The following is a 15,387-nucleotide window of genomic DNA, read 5'->3' as shown; positions in this document are numbered from 1 at the left end:
CAGCCCTGCTCCAGTTGTGGGAGGATTTGGGGGTCCCAGTGCTCCCGTTCTGGGGTTTTGGGGTGTCCCAGTGCTCCCATCTTCTATGGGGGGGAAGAGTTTGGGTCGGGGGTCCCAGCCCCTTTCCTGTGGGGGGAGCTTGGGGGCAGCCCCTCTCCTGGGGGGAGTTGGGGTGGTCCCCGCCTCTCTCCCGTGCGGGGAGTTTGGGGAGGGGTCCCAGCCCCCCTTCAGTTGTGGGGAGGTGGGGGGGGCAGCCCCTCTCCCTGGCGGGCGGGGGGGGGCGTCCCAGCCCCGTTCAGCGGCTCGGCGCCTGGAACAATAGCGAGCGAGCGAGGAGAGGAGCCGGCTCTGCCCCCCGCTCCCCGCCCCGCCCCTGCCTGCCGCACGCCCAGCCAGAGGCAGAGCCGCCGCCGCCGGAGGAGCCGGTTCCATGCCCGCTGGAGCCTCCTCGTGCCGCCGCCGCCGCCCCCGCTAGCCCCGCCATGGACGTTCGCTTCTACCCCTCGGCGCCCAGCGCGGTGGCCTCGCTGCCCGGGGCCGAGCCCGGCTGCCTGGGCCCCCTGGACTATTACCACTGCAACAAGGTACGGCGGGCGGGGAGGTCCGGGCCGAGCGCCCAGCCCGGCCGGCAAACTTGCCGGGCGGGACCTGTCACCGCGGGCGGGCGGGCGCGGGCCAAGCCCGGGTGCTCGCCGCCCCGGACGGGCCGAACTCCCCCGGCGGGCAGCCCAGTGCCGCAGGCGGCCGAGCCCCGGCGCCCGGCCGGAGGGAATTTCAAAACTAGTTCCGAGAGCAGCGCCCGGGCCGGCAGCGAGCCCCCGGGGGCCGGCAGCGGCGGGGCCGCCTCTGCCCCCATCGCGCCCCCGGGGCTGCTGCCTGCGAACCCCCCCGGTGGCTGGAGGGGAAAACAAAGCACCGCACCGACAGCAGCGCGCACGCTGGGGTGTGTGTGAGAGCGAGGGGGTGAGTGGGGACGGGCAGGGGAGTTGCGTGCGCCCGGGGGGCGGCTTGTGCTCTAGAAGTGTGGCTCTGGGGCGATGGTTCGGGCTGGAGCATGTACGGGCTAGGAGAGACGCGCTTTCGGGTGAGTGTGGCCGCGTTGTGTGCTGGGTGCCTTTATTCACCCCTTCTCCACGGGGATGCTTTGCCCAAAGGGATCTCGGCGTGTTTTTTCCTGTATTTCGCAAACCTGGCTTCCCCGGCGTGGTTAGCTGCCGGGCCGCGGCTCTTGGTACATTTGTTTGCATTTTTCGGAACTCTGGCTTTGGACTCCGGGTTCTTGCCCCCGCACTTGTCAGTATCTCGCTCGCCTTTTCATCCGCTCAACGCAGTTACTTCTGTTCAACACAGCAGACAGACCTGAGTTATGTATATTTCATAAGAGTTACAGTGCAGCATAGCAATCTTTCTAACCTAGATTTCTCCACTTTCTGCTGCACGGAAAAACACCCCCCCCCCTCCTTTTTTTGTAACTAGCAAGGAATTTGGTGGGGAGTATTCGAGAGTGCCAGAGGTATTTTAGGAAATAATCCTTCATCCAAGAGCAGCAAGAGGATAAAGCAGTGATAGATAGATTCAGCACTCGAGGGACAGGTAGTTCTCTGCAAGTGCCACCCTGCTCCACGGGTTTGAGGAAAACAACACGTAAACATTTTAGTAACAGAACAGTTTGGAGTAAAACCTTTGGAGGATTATTTATATGGATAAGCTTGAAGGTGTAGCTGGGACTGGGTTTCATATTGCCAAGTTCTGGTGCTCATATTTAAAAACTTAATGAAAGTGGTGAAAGTTTTAATGTTTCAGAACTGCAACTAGAATGCCCATTTGTTTTTCTACGGTAACACTTTGAATCGAACTGAAGAAAAAAGCAATATGGTTTCTTAAGACTTAGCAAATGAATTTTCATTTGTAAACTGTACGTATTAAGCATTCTCTGCTGTTTGGGTCATTTAAATATCTTGTTTAACTTGAATTAGACTTGCTAATCTATAATCATTTCTTTAAAATGCCCAGATAATTTCTTTGAAGCTGAACAATTTTAATGGGAAATTACTTCCTTCCACCCCACTTTTGTTGGTTGCCCCTCTTTTTTTTTTTTAACAACAGGATCACTCTGAAAATACTAAAAATTGGGCAAACAGCTGCACGGGAGGGAAGATACATTTTCATTAGTACAGAAATATCAATTGTGAAAGGAGTCCAGGAGTACATAAGCAGAAGACCCTGAGAGCTACAACTCTAAAATACTGCTTGTTTTAATAATATTAATAATAATAATAATTATTATAATAATTATTAAGAAGATTGTAGAAATTAGCTTGTTTTCCAGTTTTTTTGATGTAGAAGATGCTGCATGGGTTATTCATCCAAAGCTCTAATTGGGGCAGTGCTCATTTGTCCGTAACCTGAGTGATATGCTCTTCCTGTGGCAGTTTGAGAGCAGAGTGCCCTGTAGTGGAAAGTCACAAAGTAAAAGTTAATATGTGCCTCCAAAAACTTTGACTTGAGCGATGGAGAAAATTCTGTGGGGCCCATTTTTGTGGACTCAACAGTGGGATTGGCAGGTTAGACTGTTGTGATCAGTTTGGAGCTATTTGTTAATACCTGTACATCCAGCGAGAGAACTGCTGTGAGTGCAATGCTCTGAGAGCACAGAAGGAGCTACTTTTCCCTAATTAATAGAGTAAAATAAGTAAATTTCTAGCCATTGCGCTGTCAAGCTGGATGGGATGTTGCACAGGAACGTACAGGGTACTGACCATGCCACCAGGTGCTGCTGTTGTCACTACTACTGAAGATCTTAAGACAGGCAGAGGAAGAAGGGAAAATACTAACCCTTTCCCTGATGTTTAGAACATTTTTTTTTCTGAGCTATCAAATGCCATTTGCTTATGCACAGTGGGCCAACTTTACCTTAAATGAGAGCCCACTGGGTTGAATTTTGTTTTATGGACCAAGTGCAGAGAGATGCAAGTGTGGCTAATTTTAATATAAAGATTGACCAAGATGAACAGGAGGTGGTGTGCATCATCTGGTTCTACTCCAGGGTATGTTTGTGGGGTGTGGGGACAGACCTGGCTACTGTGTGTTTGAATTCTCCTATCCTGTTCTGCACAGTGCAGGCTCAATTTGTTGTGCAGTTACTGGTGGTCCACTCTTCTCTGTAGATACACCTTCCCAGGCATTCCGTAGAGAGCTACTCCTTGTGTTTGCGTATTTCTTCTGAAGCAAAAGGCTGCTTCCCCCTGTGAGATCTTCCCCTTTCATGAGACTCTTGGTCATCATATACAGATTCCCCTCCACTCATCCATTATATGTATTGTGTGTTTAGTGCTGACAAAGTGCTCATCATTGAACAACACACACAGATACAGACACGGAGAAGGCAGATGTGGTGTAAAGTCTGAAGGAAGAGGGAATGGACGCCTTAAAGGAGGTTAATTATCACTACTCATGGCCATTACAAATGTTAATTTGTTTTTGAGCTGGCTGTGAATAAGGAGAGGGCAGTAACGTGGTGCTGCATTCTACGTGCTACTCTTCTAACCCTTAATTCAGACCTGTGGGTGAGCGGCAGCTCCTCAGCATGATCCCCCTTCTCTATTATTAGACGAGAGTCTGGGCTGGAAGCTGATTGAGGTGGGAAGGACTCTTGGGCCTGGCTCGTGCTTCCTCTTCCATGGGCTGGTTCTTGTGCTTGAAGTCTCCATCTGCTGTAGCCCATGAAAGCTTATGCTGAAATAAATTGGTTAGCCTCTAAGGTGCCCCAAGTCCTCCTTTTCTTTTTGCGGATACAGACTAACACGGCTGCTACTCTGAAACATCTGCATTGAGAACCTCAGTAAATATATAATGTGAATAAGGAGGAGCTCAGAAGTAAGTTTAAAGCTCTTGGGCTAAAGTGCTGTTAGTTTTAGGTGGGCTCTCCCCCCCCCACCCCCCGGCCTTTTGAGTATGTGGAGAAACACCAAGATTGAAAGGAGTGCGCAGTGTCACAGTGTATAAATAGCTCTAGCTGAGAGCATAACAATAGCTCTGCCCGTGCTATGGCTGAGCCAATAGGCACTTTCAGTACAACCAGCAAGCTCACTGAGGAAACACTCTTTAGCCCAAAGCATCCTGAAATGTTAATGTAATTGTTTTGTGCACTTACTGAACATGATATTGTTATCATGAGATTTCCGATCTCATCTGTGCGCTGCAGTGAGCTGCAATTCCTTTTTACAACTATTGAGGTGCCTATTATGCATCGGCATTTCCATTTTAAAAAAGACAGGCGCTTTTAAAGGTAAAATGAAATGGGGGCATATGTTCAGCACCACATGCAAGGGACTGCCTGTTCATCTAAAGCTCTCCCAATGGGCTTCATGGGAGTGGGGCCCTCCGTTAGCTGTGTGCAATGGCGAATGCTAGCTCATGTAGGGCAAATTCTGGCCTCATTATGTGGCTCTTCTTCCCACCTTCCCTCTGGGGAAGGGGAATGGTTAGTGGAACCACACCTGTCCTCCTGCCCAGGCACTCCTGTTGATACCTATTACTGTAGCCTGTGAGTGCCCTCCTACTCCAGTCCCATTCCAACCATCCACCCTGAGGCATGGGTGCCTGGCATTGGCACCTCCTACTCCTGCATGCACATCAGTTCTTTTACATTTAGCGCCACCTACTGGGGTGGGGGGAAGATCTCCCCAGCAGGCTAAGGGTTTTTTACGTGCTTAGGTGTATTATGATGCATTTTCCTCAGACTCTAAGAAGCCACTTATTTTTCAAGTTGTGTTATTGTTTATTGTGAATATATTATGTACATGACCAAGGCAGCACACATCTGTGGCATGTAAGATGATTGACACTCCGTCATGTGATGGTTTTTACACACCCCTGCCTGCTCCATGAAAAACTTGGGTTCATGCCCACTTTGGTTGAAACGAATATTTATATGTGTCCTTTGCTTTTAAACAGTGTTTGAAATCCATGGTAAGTAAATTATGTATAAAGGGTTCATGGTAAATTGCAGTTTTATTGTCCTAGGGCCCCATCCTGCTCCCAGAGCCCTCAGTGAGCACGTACATTGTATTAGCTGAATTGTTGGCATGTATGTAATGAATAATTCAGGTACATTGAATATTACTTATTTTAATTAAAGGCCCAGTTGTGCAATCCTTATTCAGGGAAAACTGCTACTGAATAAAAGTAAGATAGTGGGGATCTTGCCTGAGTGAGGAAAGCAGGATCAGGACTGTTCTTTGTCTTATGGGCTATAGGCTTCAGTGTTATGTTGTAATGTACTGGGTGTGTTATTGGGCTTCCAATGCCCTTGCCTCTTATCTCTAGAAGGAACTTTTGACAGTGAATGAGTATGTTTCTGTATATTTCCCTACATAAAGAAATTTAAATATAGATCCCTCTTAACTATAACTGTGCATATTAAAAAGTTCTTGATATTAAATTTGCAAACAACCTGGTAATCATAATTACTGAACATAGTTTATGTTGTCTAACTCATGGTATATTTCACTCTCTGGTGTAGAGAGTATATCTCTTTTAACACTAGGAATATATGCTCTGCTTGGTGCACCTCCCATTATTCTTAATGGGAGTTATGCACACACGTCAAGGGAAAGCTGTAGACGCCTTAACATGTCTAACATCTTTAGAAGTCAATAGCATAATCAAAACCTGTGCCCTGAGCCAGAGGTTCTCAACCTTTTTCTTTCAGAGTCCGCCCCCCCCCCCCCATCCCACAATATGCTATAAAAAATCCACGGCCCACCTGTGCCACAATAACTGGTTTTCTGCATATAAAAGCCAGGGTCGGCATTAGGGGCTAGCAAGCAAGGTAACTGCCTGGGGCCCCATGCCACATGGCTCCCCTCCCTCCCTCCCTCCCCCCCAAGCTACATTGATCAGGCTTCAGCTTCAGCCCCAGGTGGTGGGGCTTAGGGACTTGGGCTTCAGCCCCATGCGGTGGGGCTTTGCCTTTCTGCCCTGGGCCCTAGCAAGTCTAATGCTGGCCCTGCTTGGAGGCCCCTCTGAAACCTGCTCGAAGGCCTCTAGGGGGCCCTGGACCGCTGGTTGAGAACCACTGCCCTAAGCCTTTCTAAGAAAACTATTAGTTACTTTGCTGCTTCAGATATACCATAACTTCCCTATATTTTGCCTTCTCAGTTCTTAAATTGATAAAAAACTATTTTGTTAATATGCTGTCATAAATTATAGATAATTAAAACCCACAAGCCATGAGATCAGTATTAATTTGTACCAACATTTTCTTCTTAAAAAACAAACACTCATTAGAAACTGAATCTGCCCTACTGGTATAAAACAGGGTCAATCTAATGAATACATTTTTATGGAACATTCTGTTTTGTTTTGACTTTTACTGTACGTTGTAAATTGCAGTGATAAACACTGGCCTTTTTCAGTGTTTTATTACTTTGCCATGCTGAAAGATAAAATATTTTCTGTTCCTTTTTACTTTCTAAGCCAGTTCTGTTTTGAATAAACATAAATCTTTTTTTCTTTCAAGAGAGAATATTGGATAGGGAATAAAATGTCCAGTAAATTTTTAATTTGGAGTTTATTTTATTCTCACTTTGTGCAGGGAACTCCTCTTGATAGCAAATGTTGAATAATTCCCTGAAGATGGGCAAGGACCTACCGTTTTGGGAATTATCTGAGTCACTCACTGGGCCATTCCAGCTTCCTATAGCATATTCTTTGATGGTTTATGCATTCTATCTGCATAGTAGAAAGTGTTTGAAGCTCTATTTTGCCGTGGGCTTTATTAAATCAGAAATTCAGAGCTAAATAATGAATGCCCATCCATTCATAGAAATTGTTGTTCTAGTTATATGTGCAGAGAGAAGGCTTTATTCTAGCTGCTTTTGGAATAATAGAGATATCTTGAAGACTACGGTGGTTTATATAACAATATGGTTGTAAAGATCAGTTCTGATTAAATCCCTTGAAGGCCTGATCCATAAAAGTTTTATTCGCATGTAGTGAGGAGGGAGTTGGCACACTGAAGATAATGGATCAAAATCTTAAAGTTTCTTTTACTTATTTATGATTTTTCAAATTGACTATGAACATTTTCCTTAAAATCACTGGGCCAGAGTCTGATTGTGGTTATGCAGCCATAAATCTGGACTAAATATTGATGTCAGCAGAGTTACTGCGTACTGACAGTGGTATAACAGAGATCAGAATCTGTCTCCGTGCATGTACAGTCAAAAAAGCATTACTGGTGACAAACTGTAGTTGACTTCGTATTCATAAAAAGGAGCAGTTCTATAGTGGTTTATAAATGTGTACCACAAACATTATTCCTGCTTGTTCCAGGGATGATTGTTAATGTAGAGGACACCTGTGACCCATGCTATGCTCTTTATCCCTGTTCTTTCAGTGTCCTACTTTTGCTATTTGTTTTATTCACTACGGGTAAAGTAGGATTGTTTGCTTTTTAGGGTATTTCTGCATGTTCCACTATTGCTTTCCTTGTGTGTCTGTATTAATCTGCAGAAGAGGCAGGGACCACTCTGTATCCATATGCAGATTATTCAAGACAGCAGCATTTTGTTGTGAATCAGGAAGGCGGGTGGAGGAGAGGGGGGAATGTGTCATCCCACTAGATGTGGAATGAATTTTTTTTCCAGTTACCTTTATGTTCATCCTTTTTATGAATAGTGCTCTAAATGCTTTTACCATAAGTTGGATTATATCTTTCAGTATAAATGAAGCATATAATTGTGTTTTCCTAACCGCTCTACATTAAAAATAAGTTATTATGCTGCTAATGTGTTTTCCTAGACAATTTTCCATCTAGTCACTATCAGGCTTCTGTTTTTAGCTGTTGCATACAACATCTTCTCTGGCTTCTTTCTGTTTTATTTTGCATTGCTAAAGTTTGGGTGAAGTGGTGCCATGATTCCAGTTTTGCTACCATTAACTCTTAATGGGAGATTTGAGTTTTAATGTTCCCCTTTTGTGATTTTTCCATACACCTTTTTTATAATTAAGGCTTATATTTTGGAATTCATTTCGTGTAGGGAGGGAGAAACCTACAATGCAACATACACTGAAATGAGCAATAATCAAAATTGTTATAAAGATGTGGTTGAGAATGGTGTTAAATCATCTGTCTGACTCACTTATGAGTAGGTTTAAATATTTTAGTCATGTGCATCCTCCCTTCTTTTATAGTTCCATTTTTCAAAGAAGAAATGGCATCCATCAGAAAAAAACCCCCAGAAAGGAACAGTCTCCTGTGTAGCCTGCAGGCTGAATCTTTGCATTATGCCACAGAATATCCATCCTCCATTGTAATCTTTTGCATAGATTGGTTGACCTCTGTAGATATAATTAAATCTCTTCCTGGCTACTGTATGGTTTCATTTCAGCTCTGTGCTGTATGTATCTGTTAGGTAAGTGTTAAATTAGGGCCCTATATCAGTAATTGTTGTTGTGGTATGATTATTTGAAAATCAGTTTATACTGGGTAGTGAGCTATTTCTCAGAAGCCTTATCTGAGGAAATCAGGTGACTTTTAGTCTGAGGCAATTTCTTGACCTCTAATTATAGCGTGGTCACAAGAAGGCTGGATTGCATGAGTGCTTAATGTAATATGTAGATTTTCTGTATTGCCTTAAAAACTCACCCTCTCACTCCTTGTGAAATGATTATTCTGTGTTCATAAGGGTGGGCTAACCTCACAAGAGCAAGGAAATTAAAGTGGAAATATCTGGCCTGATCCTCAATGTGAGTAATTCCTCTAAGTCAATGGAGCAGTGCTGACTTACACCAGCTGCAGATACGGTCCCATTAACTTCTGTAAAAGATCCTTAAGACTGGCTAAGGTACTTGTATCACTTCCACTCTTCTATAGACATTACCCTGACACAAAGGATCATGGCACTGGATGTTGCAAAATCTATAGCCATGGTACTTCAGTGTTTTTATGGAAATGGAGATACTCTGTTCCAAATGAAAACAATATTGGGCACACTTGTGGCCTTGGCTATGCATGCACGGCTCCCACTGGGCCAAAGTCAGCCCTGCTGTAATGTCATTCCGCCACTCACTCTGGATTTGACCCACGCCAGTGTCTGATGGCAGAACAGGGTTCATTGTTTTTGTGGGAGCTCTTTTAGAAGATTAGACAGATTAACATAGTTTTTCTTTCCACAAGATATACCAAAAATGTCTGACTCTGTTTCCATTCCTGTTTGGATTCCTTGCGGAGGCATTGTCTTTTTCCTCTCCTGGCCTGTCTCTTGCTCCACTCCTGTAGCCCCGTTTTTCTCTTTCTCTCCCCTCTAGTGGAAGTCATTATCTTCCTCTTTCTCTGGGCTCAGCTCTTCTCCTTTTTGCTTCAGGTCCCCGTTGCGTCAGAGTTGGGAGACATGGATTTTATTGCTGTTTGAACTGAGCATGTCTCTGAGGCCTTCATTTTCAGAAGTAACTAGTGATTTTTCAGCTCCATTTTTTGTGGTGCCCAGTCTGAGAGGGGCCTGATTATCAGAAAGTGCTGGCCACCTGCTCTCTGCAACCTGGAGCTTTAGAAGGTAGTTAAAGTTGAGCATCCAGAAATGGAGTCATCCCAAATCACTGGTCACTTCTGAAAATTTACGTGTTTTGAGCCTCTGCTTTTCTACCTGTAAGATGGAGGGAATAATTCTTCCCTTTGTCACTAAGTTGAAGTTTAGTGTTTGGAAAGCCCTTAAGAGCTTCTAGAAAACAGCAAATGTTATTACCGCCTCACTCTGACCTATCCTTCATTCATCTTCTAAAATTCGGTCTTTGTGTCTCCTGGCTCTTTGCTTCAAAGTCTCCGATCCCTGTCTCCTCTATGCTTATCTCTTCTGCCTTCTCTCTTTTTGCAGAACTCACCTACCACTTCCTGGCTTCAGTACCAACTTGACAGCACCACCAACACCAACATTGACCACACAAATAATTTTCATTCCCATTAGCACTAATCCAGAGAGAGGTGGCGGTACAGCCTAGGCCATCTTTAATACATTTAAGAAGATTCTAAGCCATTTAAATATTTCTTGATTTCAAAATCAATTTAAATAAGGGAAATGGGTGGGAGAGTAACAGGATTGAAAGTATGTTCTGGAACTTTTGCTTCCAGGTTCTCAGTTCAAATCCAGCTCAGATTGTTACTGGTTGAAATCTGTTCCAATTGAATGGCTGCTCCCTGGGATGTGTGAAAAGAGTTTGTGGGCCTTTGTCCAGGTTTTAGACAGGTGTCTACACTGCTACATTTGCTGTTATTCTGGCATTCTGGTTGGCAGTCTCAGTAGAAAGACTAGTGACTGAATGGGTCACGTAGACTGAACTACCCTCTTACCCCTAAAGATGGTTTCTCCAGCTCAGGGATTTACTCGTCTTTATTTTGCTTTGGACAACGCCCTCCTCCTCCCCTCTCCCCCAGTTTTGGGTTTTGATTAATCTGAGATTGTGAGCTCTCTGGGTTCTGGTTTTTGACTGGGCCTCTAGGCACCACATCAGCATAAAGAAATGAGGGATGAGGTGCAATGGCAAGGAATAGTGTGTGTGGGGCTTGCACTGCCCGTGCCTGGGCAGCTGTATCTGTTCTCTGGAGACATGTGCTCAGGCTCAAGGGGTGTCTGTCTGGCACTAGTTGCCAGCACTGTATTAGTGGACTTCATTTTTTCCTTTATATACCATCACTGCTCCCTAATTTACAGATAAACACTTTCTCTGTTAAAGAAATAAAACAATGGAGAATATGAAATGGTTCTAATCTTCTACAGAGGTTTATCTTAACATTGCATTTTTATAAGGTGAGCAATTTTAACCGCACTAATCTGGAGTGTAAAAATGATCTCATAATAGAAGTTTTCTAGGGAATCCCAAGGGGAGCTGGATTTGTAACCCTATTGTCTAAAGGGGGCAGGGTACCCAAGATTCCTTAATCGGCAGGAAAGAGACTTTGTCAATGTGGAAGTGATTATAATTTTATGAAAACTTTTAAGAAAACTCTTTGTCAAGAGCTGGAATAGAGTTTAATTGAATTATCTTGGCCTGTCTCTGCACTTGGGGTGGGTAGGGGAAGCATTTGGATGTAATTGGGAAAAAAAAAAAGTAGAAATACTTTAAAAATTGAAAAATGGGCACTTTGACCACAGAAAAATGTGGCTTGTCATCACACTAGGAACTAACAATCACTTCCATTACTTCTGAGCTCTGCTTGCCAGTGGTTTCATGTTAAACTTAGGAAGGTAATTCTTCCTCCTCCGTCCCGCCCAGTGTATTATCTTGTCTGTAAGTAGTGAACATTAAATGAAGAAGAATGCAGTGTTTAAAAATATCAAGCTTTTTCAGAAATGGCTGGCAGACCTTACCAGTGATAAGCATTGTTGACTGAAGATCAAACAGCAAAAGAAAACTCTTCCAACAAGAGCCATGGAGTGAACCCTATAGCCAGACAGTGAGGTCACCCAAGCTTCAGTCTGTGTATATTTAGGAACCTGCACTGGAATTATGGTCTGGTCTCCTCTACACCAGACGGACAGTGGTGACATGTTGTTTTGAACCTGACAAATCTTAAAACCAAGGAAACATTTACTGTATGCCAAGAAAACCAAAGCAGTGTTTTCATTATTAAGTGGTACAATTTTTTTTAAGATAAAGAGCCTGTCCTGAAGAAAAGACTAGGTAGTCATAAAGTAAACTGAAGACTAACTGCACGTTTGTTATTTATTAACTAATTGACAACCTCTGGTTCTACAACAAAGTGGCAAATTAATTGTGGGAGGCCATCTGCCTAAAAATTGGGCAGCTCAGCCACTACCTGGCCAGAGAGCGCATAGAGGCTTTTTGGGATTTGATTTAAAGCAGATTGAAACATTGGTCTTTGAAAATTATTTTCAGTCAGTGTGTCACTTTAGTAATGGGCTTTGAAGAGGGAAAAATTTATAATCTTTATAGCTGCTTAAGCCTACCTCGTTCTAAACTCTGTGTTAGAATGGCTGTAACTTGGCCTTCTCTTCCCTGGCAGAGTAGCCTGCTAATAAGTCTAACATGAATAACACAGGTGCAGTTTTCTCTTAAATTTTAATTACTTGTGAAAATACAGTAGCAAATAGTTAACTTGTGTGCATGTGGATGCAAACTAAATAGATGTTCTTCTCATTTGATCTCAGTCTTCACTGGGCTATATTGGCCAGTCCTTCATCTGATGGAAGTGAAACCTCTTATGCAGTTTATCGACTGATTTAGGCCTCAATCCCGCAACTGGCCCAACATGGACAGCTGCCTCCTCACCATTGACTTCAGTGGGCTTTCTGGTGGGTGCAGGGTCTGCCTGTGGAGCCAGATGCAGGAGCTGGGCCCTTACGCATGAGAGGTAGCCTCACTGGTACTGTACTTGGCAATTGTGTATGTCTCCATTTGTCAGATGCACCTTGGTCTCGATACACCAAAGATTGCTTTAAAATGGTTCTCTTGGCACTTTCTAGGTATGAGAAGCAGGAAGGAAAATGTCATTAAACTCTGTGTGTGTGTGTGTGTGTGTGTGTGTGTGTGTGTGTGTGTGTGTATATATATATATATAATGTTGGATTTGTAATTCTATATACTACATCGGTGGTGATGGCTTCAATCAGATGGTAAATAGGAACTTAATAATAAAAAGGGCATTAATCCATACTAATAAAAGGCGAAACATCTAATTCCTTGTAAAATGTGCCAGAGTTGATTGAGATTTGAAAAGCTTTTTCCTGTACAAATACTTGCATATTGCAAGCTCCTGATCTGGCACTGGAGGGGTGCTCTCCCAATGTCTGTGACTTTCCATGGTATAGTTTTGTTTCTTTGCAAAGGTTGTGGTCACAGACAGAAAGTCTGAGAGGAAGTGAGTACAGAAGTGAAAATGAGGGTCCTAGATTTTAAAGCCAGAAGGGGCTGTTAGATTATTTAGTCTGACTCTGTTACCCCTGCTTTAGCCCAGTAAGTTGTGTTTGGCTAGAACATCTGTCAGAAAGACATCCAGTCTTGATTTGAAGACATTGAGAGATAGAGTATCAGCTGTTTCCCCTGATAGGTTGTTCCAATGGTTAATTACTCTCATTGTTAAAAAATTGTGCCTTATTTCCAATTTAATTTTAGAGAAAAGTGATTAGTTTCTCCAAGCCTTGCAGCCCTCCTGCCTTTTCCAAGGCAGCAGAATATCACACTCATTACTTTCCTGTTTAAACTGGTCCAAACTGGAGACTCACCAACTTGCCTTTCAAATTATGCATATATGTTTGGATTAGCTGAAGGCCTGAGTCCTGTGTTTTTACCAGTGGAGAGTAAGAATGAACTTCCATAAGTTCCCATGAACTCCCATGACTGCTTCTTGGAACAGCTAGTCCTGGAACCCACAAGAGGAGAGGCAATTCTTGATTTAGTCCTAAGTGGAGTACAGGATCTGGTCCAAGAGGTGAACTGGACTGCTTGGTTATAGTGACCATAATATATTTAAATTTAACATCCCTGTGGTGAGGAAAACACCACAGCAGCCCAACACTGTAGCATTTAATTTCAGAAAGGGGGACTACACAAAAATAAGGAGGGTAATTAAACAGAAATTAAAAGGTCCAATGCAAAAAGTGAAACCCCTGCAAGCTGCATGGAAGCTTTTTAAAGACACCATGATAGAGGCTCATCCTAAATGTATACCCAGAGGTGAAAGTAAGCCGGTCCGGTCCCTGCCTCTTCCGGTTGAGGCCACGCCTCTTCTGGTCGAGGCCATGTCCCCTGCTCAGAACTCCAGAATACGGGTAAGTCCTTTAAGTTACTTTCACCCCGTATATACCCCAAATTAAAAAACATAGAGAACCAAAAAAGTGCCACTGTGGCTCAACAACAAAGTAAAAGAAGCAGTGAGAGGCAAAAAGGCTTCCTTTAAAAAGTGGAAGTTAAATCCTAGTGAGGAAAATAGAAGGGAACATAAACTCTGGCAAATGAAATGTAAAAATATAATTAGGACGACCAAAAAAGAATTGGAAGAACAGCTATCAAAAAGTAATCACAATTTTCTTTTTTAAGTAAATCAGAAGCAGGAAGCGTGCTAAACAACTAGTGGGGCTACTGGACGATCAAGATGCTAAAGGAGCACTCAAGGACGATAAGGCCATTGCGGAGAAACTAAATGAATTCTTTGCATCGGTCTTCATGGCTGAGGATGTGAGGGAGCTTCTCTAACCTGAGCCATTCTTTTTAGGTGACAGATGTGAAGAACTGTCCCAGATTGAGGTGTCATTAGAGGAGGTTATGGAACAAATTAAACAGTGATAAGTCACCAGAACCAGATGATATTCACCCAAGAGTTCTGAAGGAACTCAAATGTGAAATTGCAGAATTACTAACTGTAGTCTGTAACCTATCATTTAAACCAGCTTCTGTACCAGATGACTGGAGAACAGCTAACGTAACACCAATTTTTAAAAAGGGCTATGGAGGTGATCCTGGCAATTAGAGGCCAGTAAGCCTGACTTCACTACTGGGCAAACTGGTTGAAACTATAGTAAAGAACAAAATTGTCAGACACATAGGTGAACATAATTTGTTGGGGAAGAGTCAACATGGTTTTTGTAAAGGGAAATCATACCTCACCAATCTACTAGAATTCTTTGAGGGGGTCAACAAGCATGTGGATGGGGGGATCCAGTGGATATAGTGTTCTTAGATTTTCAGAAAGCCTTTGACAAGGTCGTTCACCAAAGGCTCTTGAGCAAAGTAAGCAGTCATGGGATAAGAGGGAAGGTCCTCTTATGGATTGGTAACTGGTTAAAAGATAGGAAACAAAGGTAGGAATAAATGGTCCGTTTTCAGAATGGAGAGAAGTAAATAGCGGTGTCCCCAAGGGGTCGGTACTGGGCCAAGTTCGATTCAACATATTCATAAATGATCTGGAAAAAGGGGTAGACAGTGAGGTGGCAAAATTTGCAGATAATACAAAACTACTCAAGATAGTTAAGTCCCAGGCAGATTGTGAAGAGCTACAAAAGGAGCTCATGAAACTGGATGACTGGGCAACAAAATGGCAGATGAAATTCAATGTTGATAAATGCAAAGTAATGCACATTGGAAAACATAATCCCAACTATACATATAAAATGATGGCATCTAAATTAGCTGTTCCCGCTCAAGAAAGAGATCTTGGAGTCACTGTGGATAGTTCTCTGAAATCATCCACTCAATGTGCAGCGGCAGTCACAAAAGCGAACAGAATGTTGGGAATCATTAAGAAAGGGCCAGATAATAAGACAGAAAATATCCTATTGCCGCTATAGAAATCCATGGTAGGGTATAACAGGGTTCAAAAAAGAATTCATGGAGGATAGGTCCATCAATGGCTATTAGTGAGGATGTGCA

General features: G+C 43.5%; 1 protein-coding gene across 3 annotated transcripts in view; it reads left to right on the top strand.

Annotated features, from left to right (window-relative positions):
• Window positions 1-427: 427 nt before the first annotated feature.
• TOX2 (TOX high mobility group box family member 2) overlaps window positions 428-15,387 on the top strand; it is a 261,370-nt gene continuing 246,410 nt past the window's right edge. For 2 of the 3 annotated variants that reach the window (XM_077832419.1, XM_077832417.1), the window contains exon 1: window positions 428-584. In XM_077832419.1, the coding sequence (XP_077688545.1) occupies window positions 483-584 (102 nt within the window). In that variant the 5' untranslated portion in view covers window positions 428-482. Of the gene's footprint in view, window positions 585-845; window positions 964-15,387 lie in introns of those variants that run through there. The other variant, XM_077832418.1, reaches the window with a different exon arrangement.

The sequence above is a fragment of the Eretmochelys imbricata genome, chromosome 13 (assembly GCF_965152235.1).
Source record: "Eretmochelys imbricata isolate rEreImb1 chromosome 13, rEreImb1.hap1, whole genome shotgun sequence".
In the NCBI taxonomy this organism is placed as follows: domain Eukaryota; kingdom Metazoa; phylum Chordata; order Testudines; family Cheloniidae; genus Eretmochelys; species Eretmochelys imbricata.
This window is presented reverse-complemented; position numbering and strand designations above follow the sequence as displayed.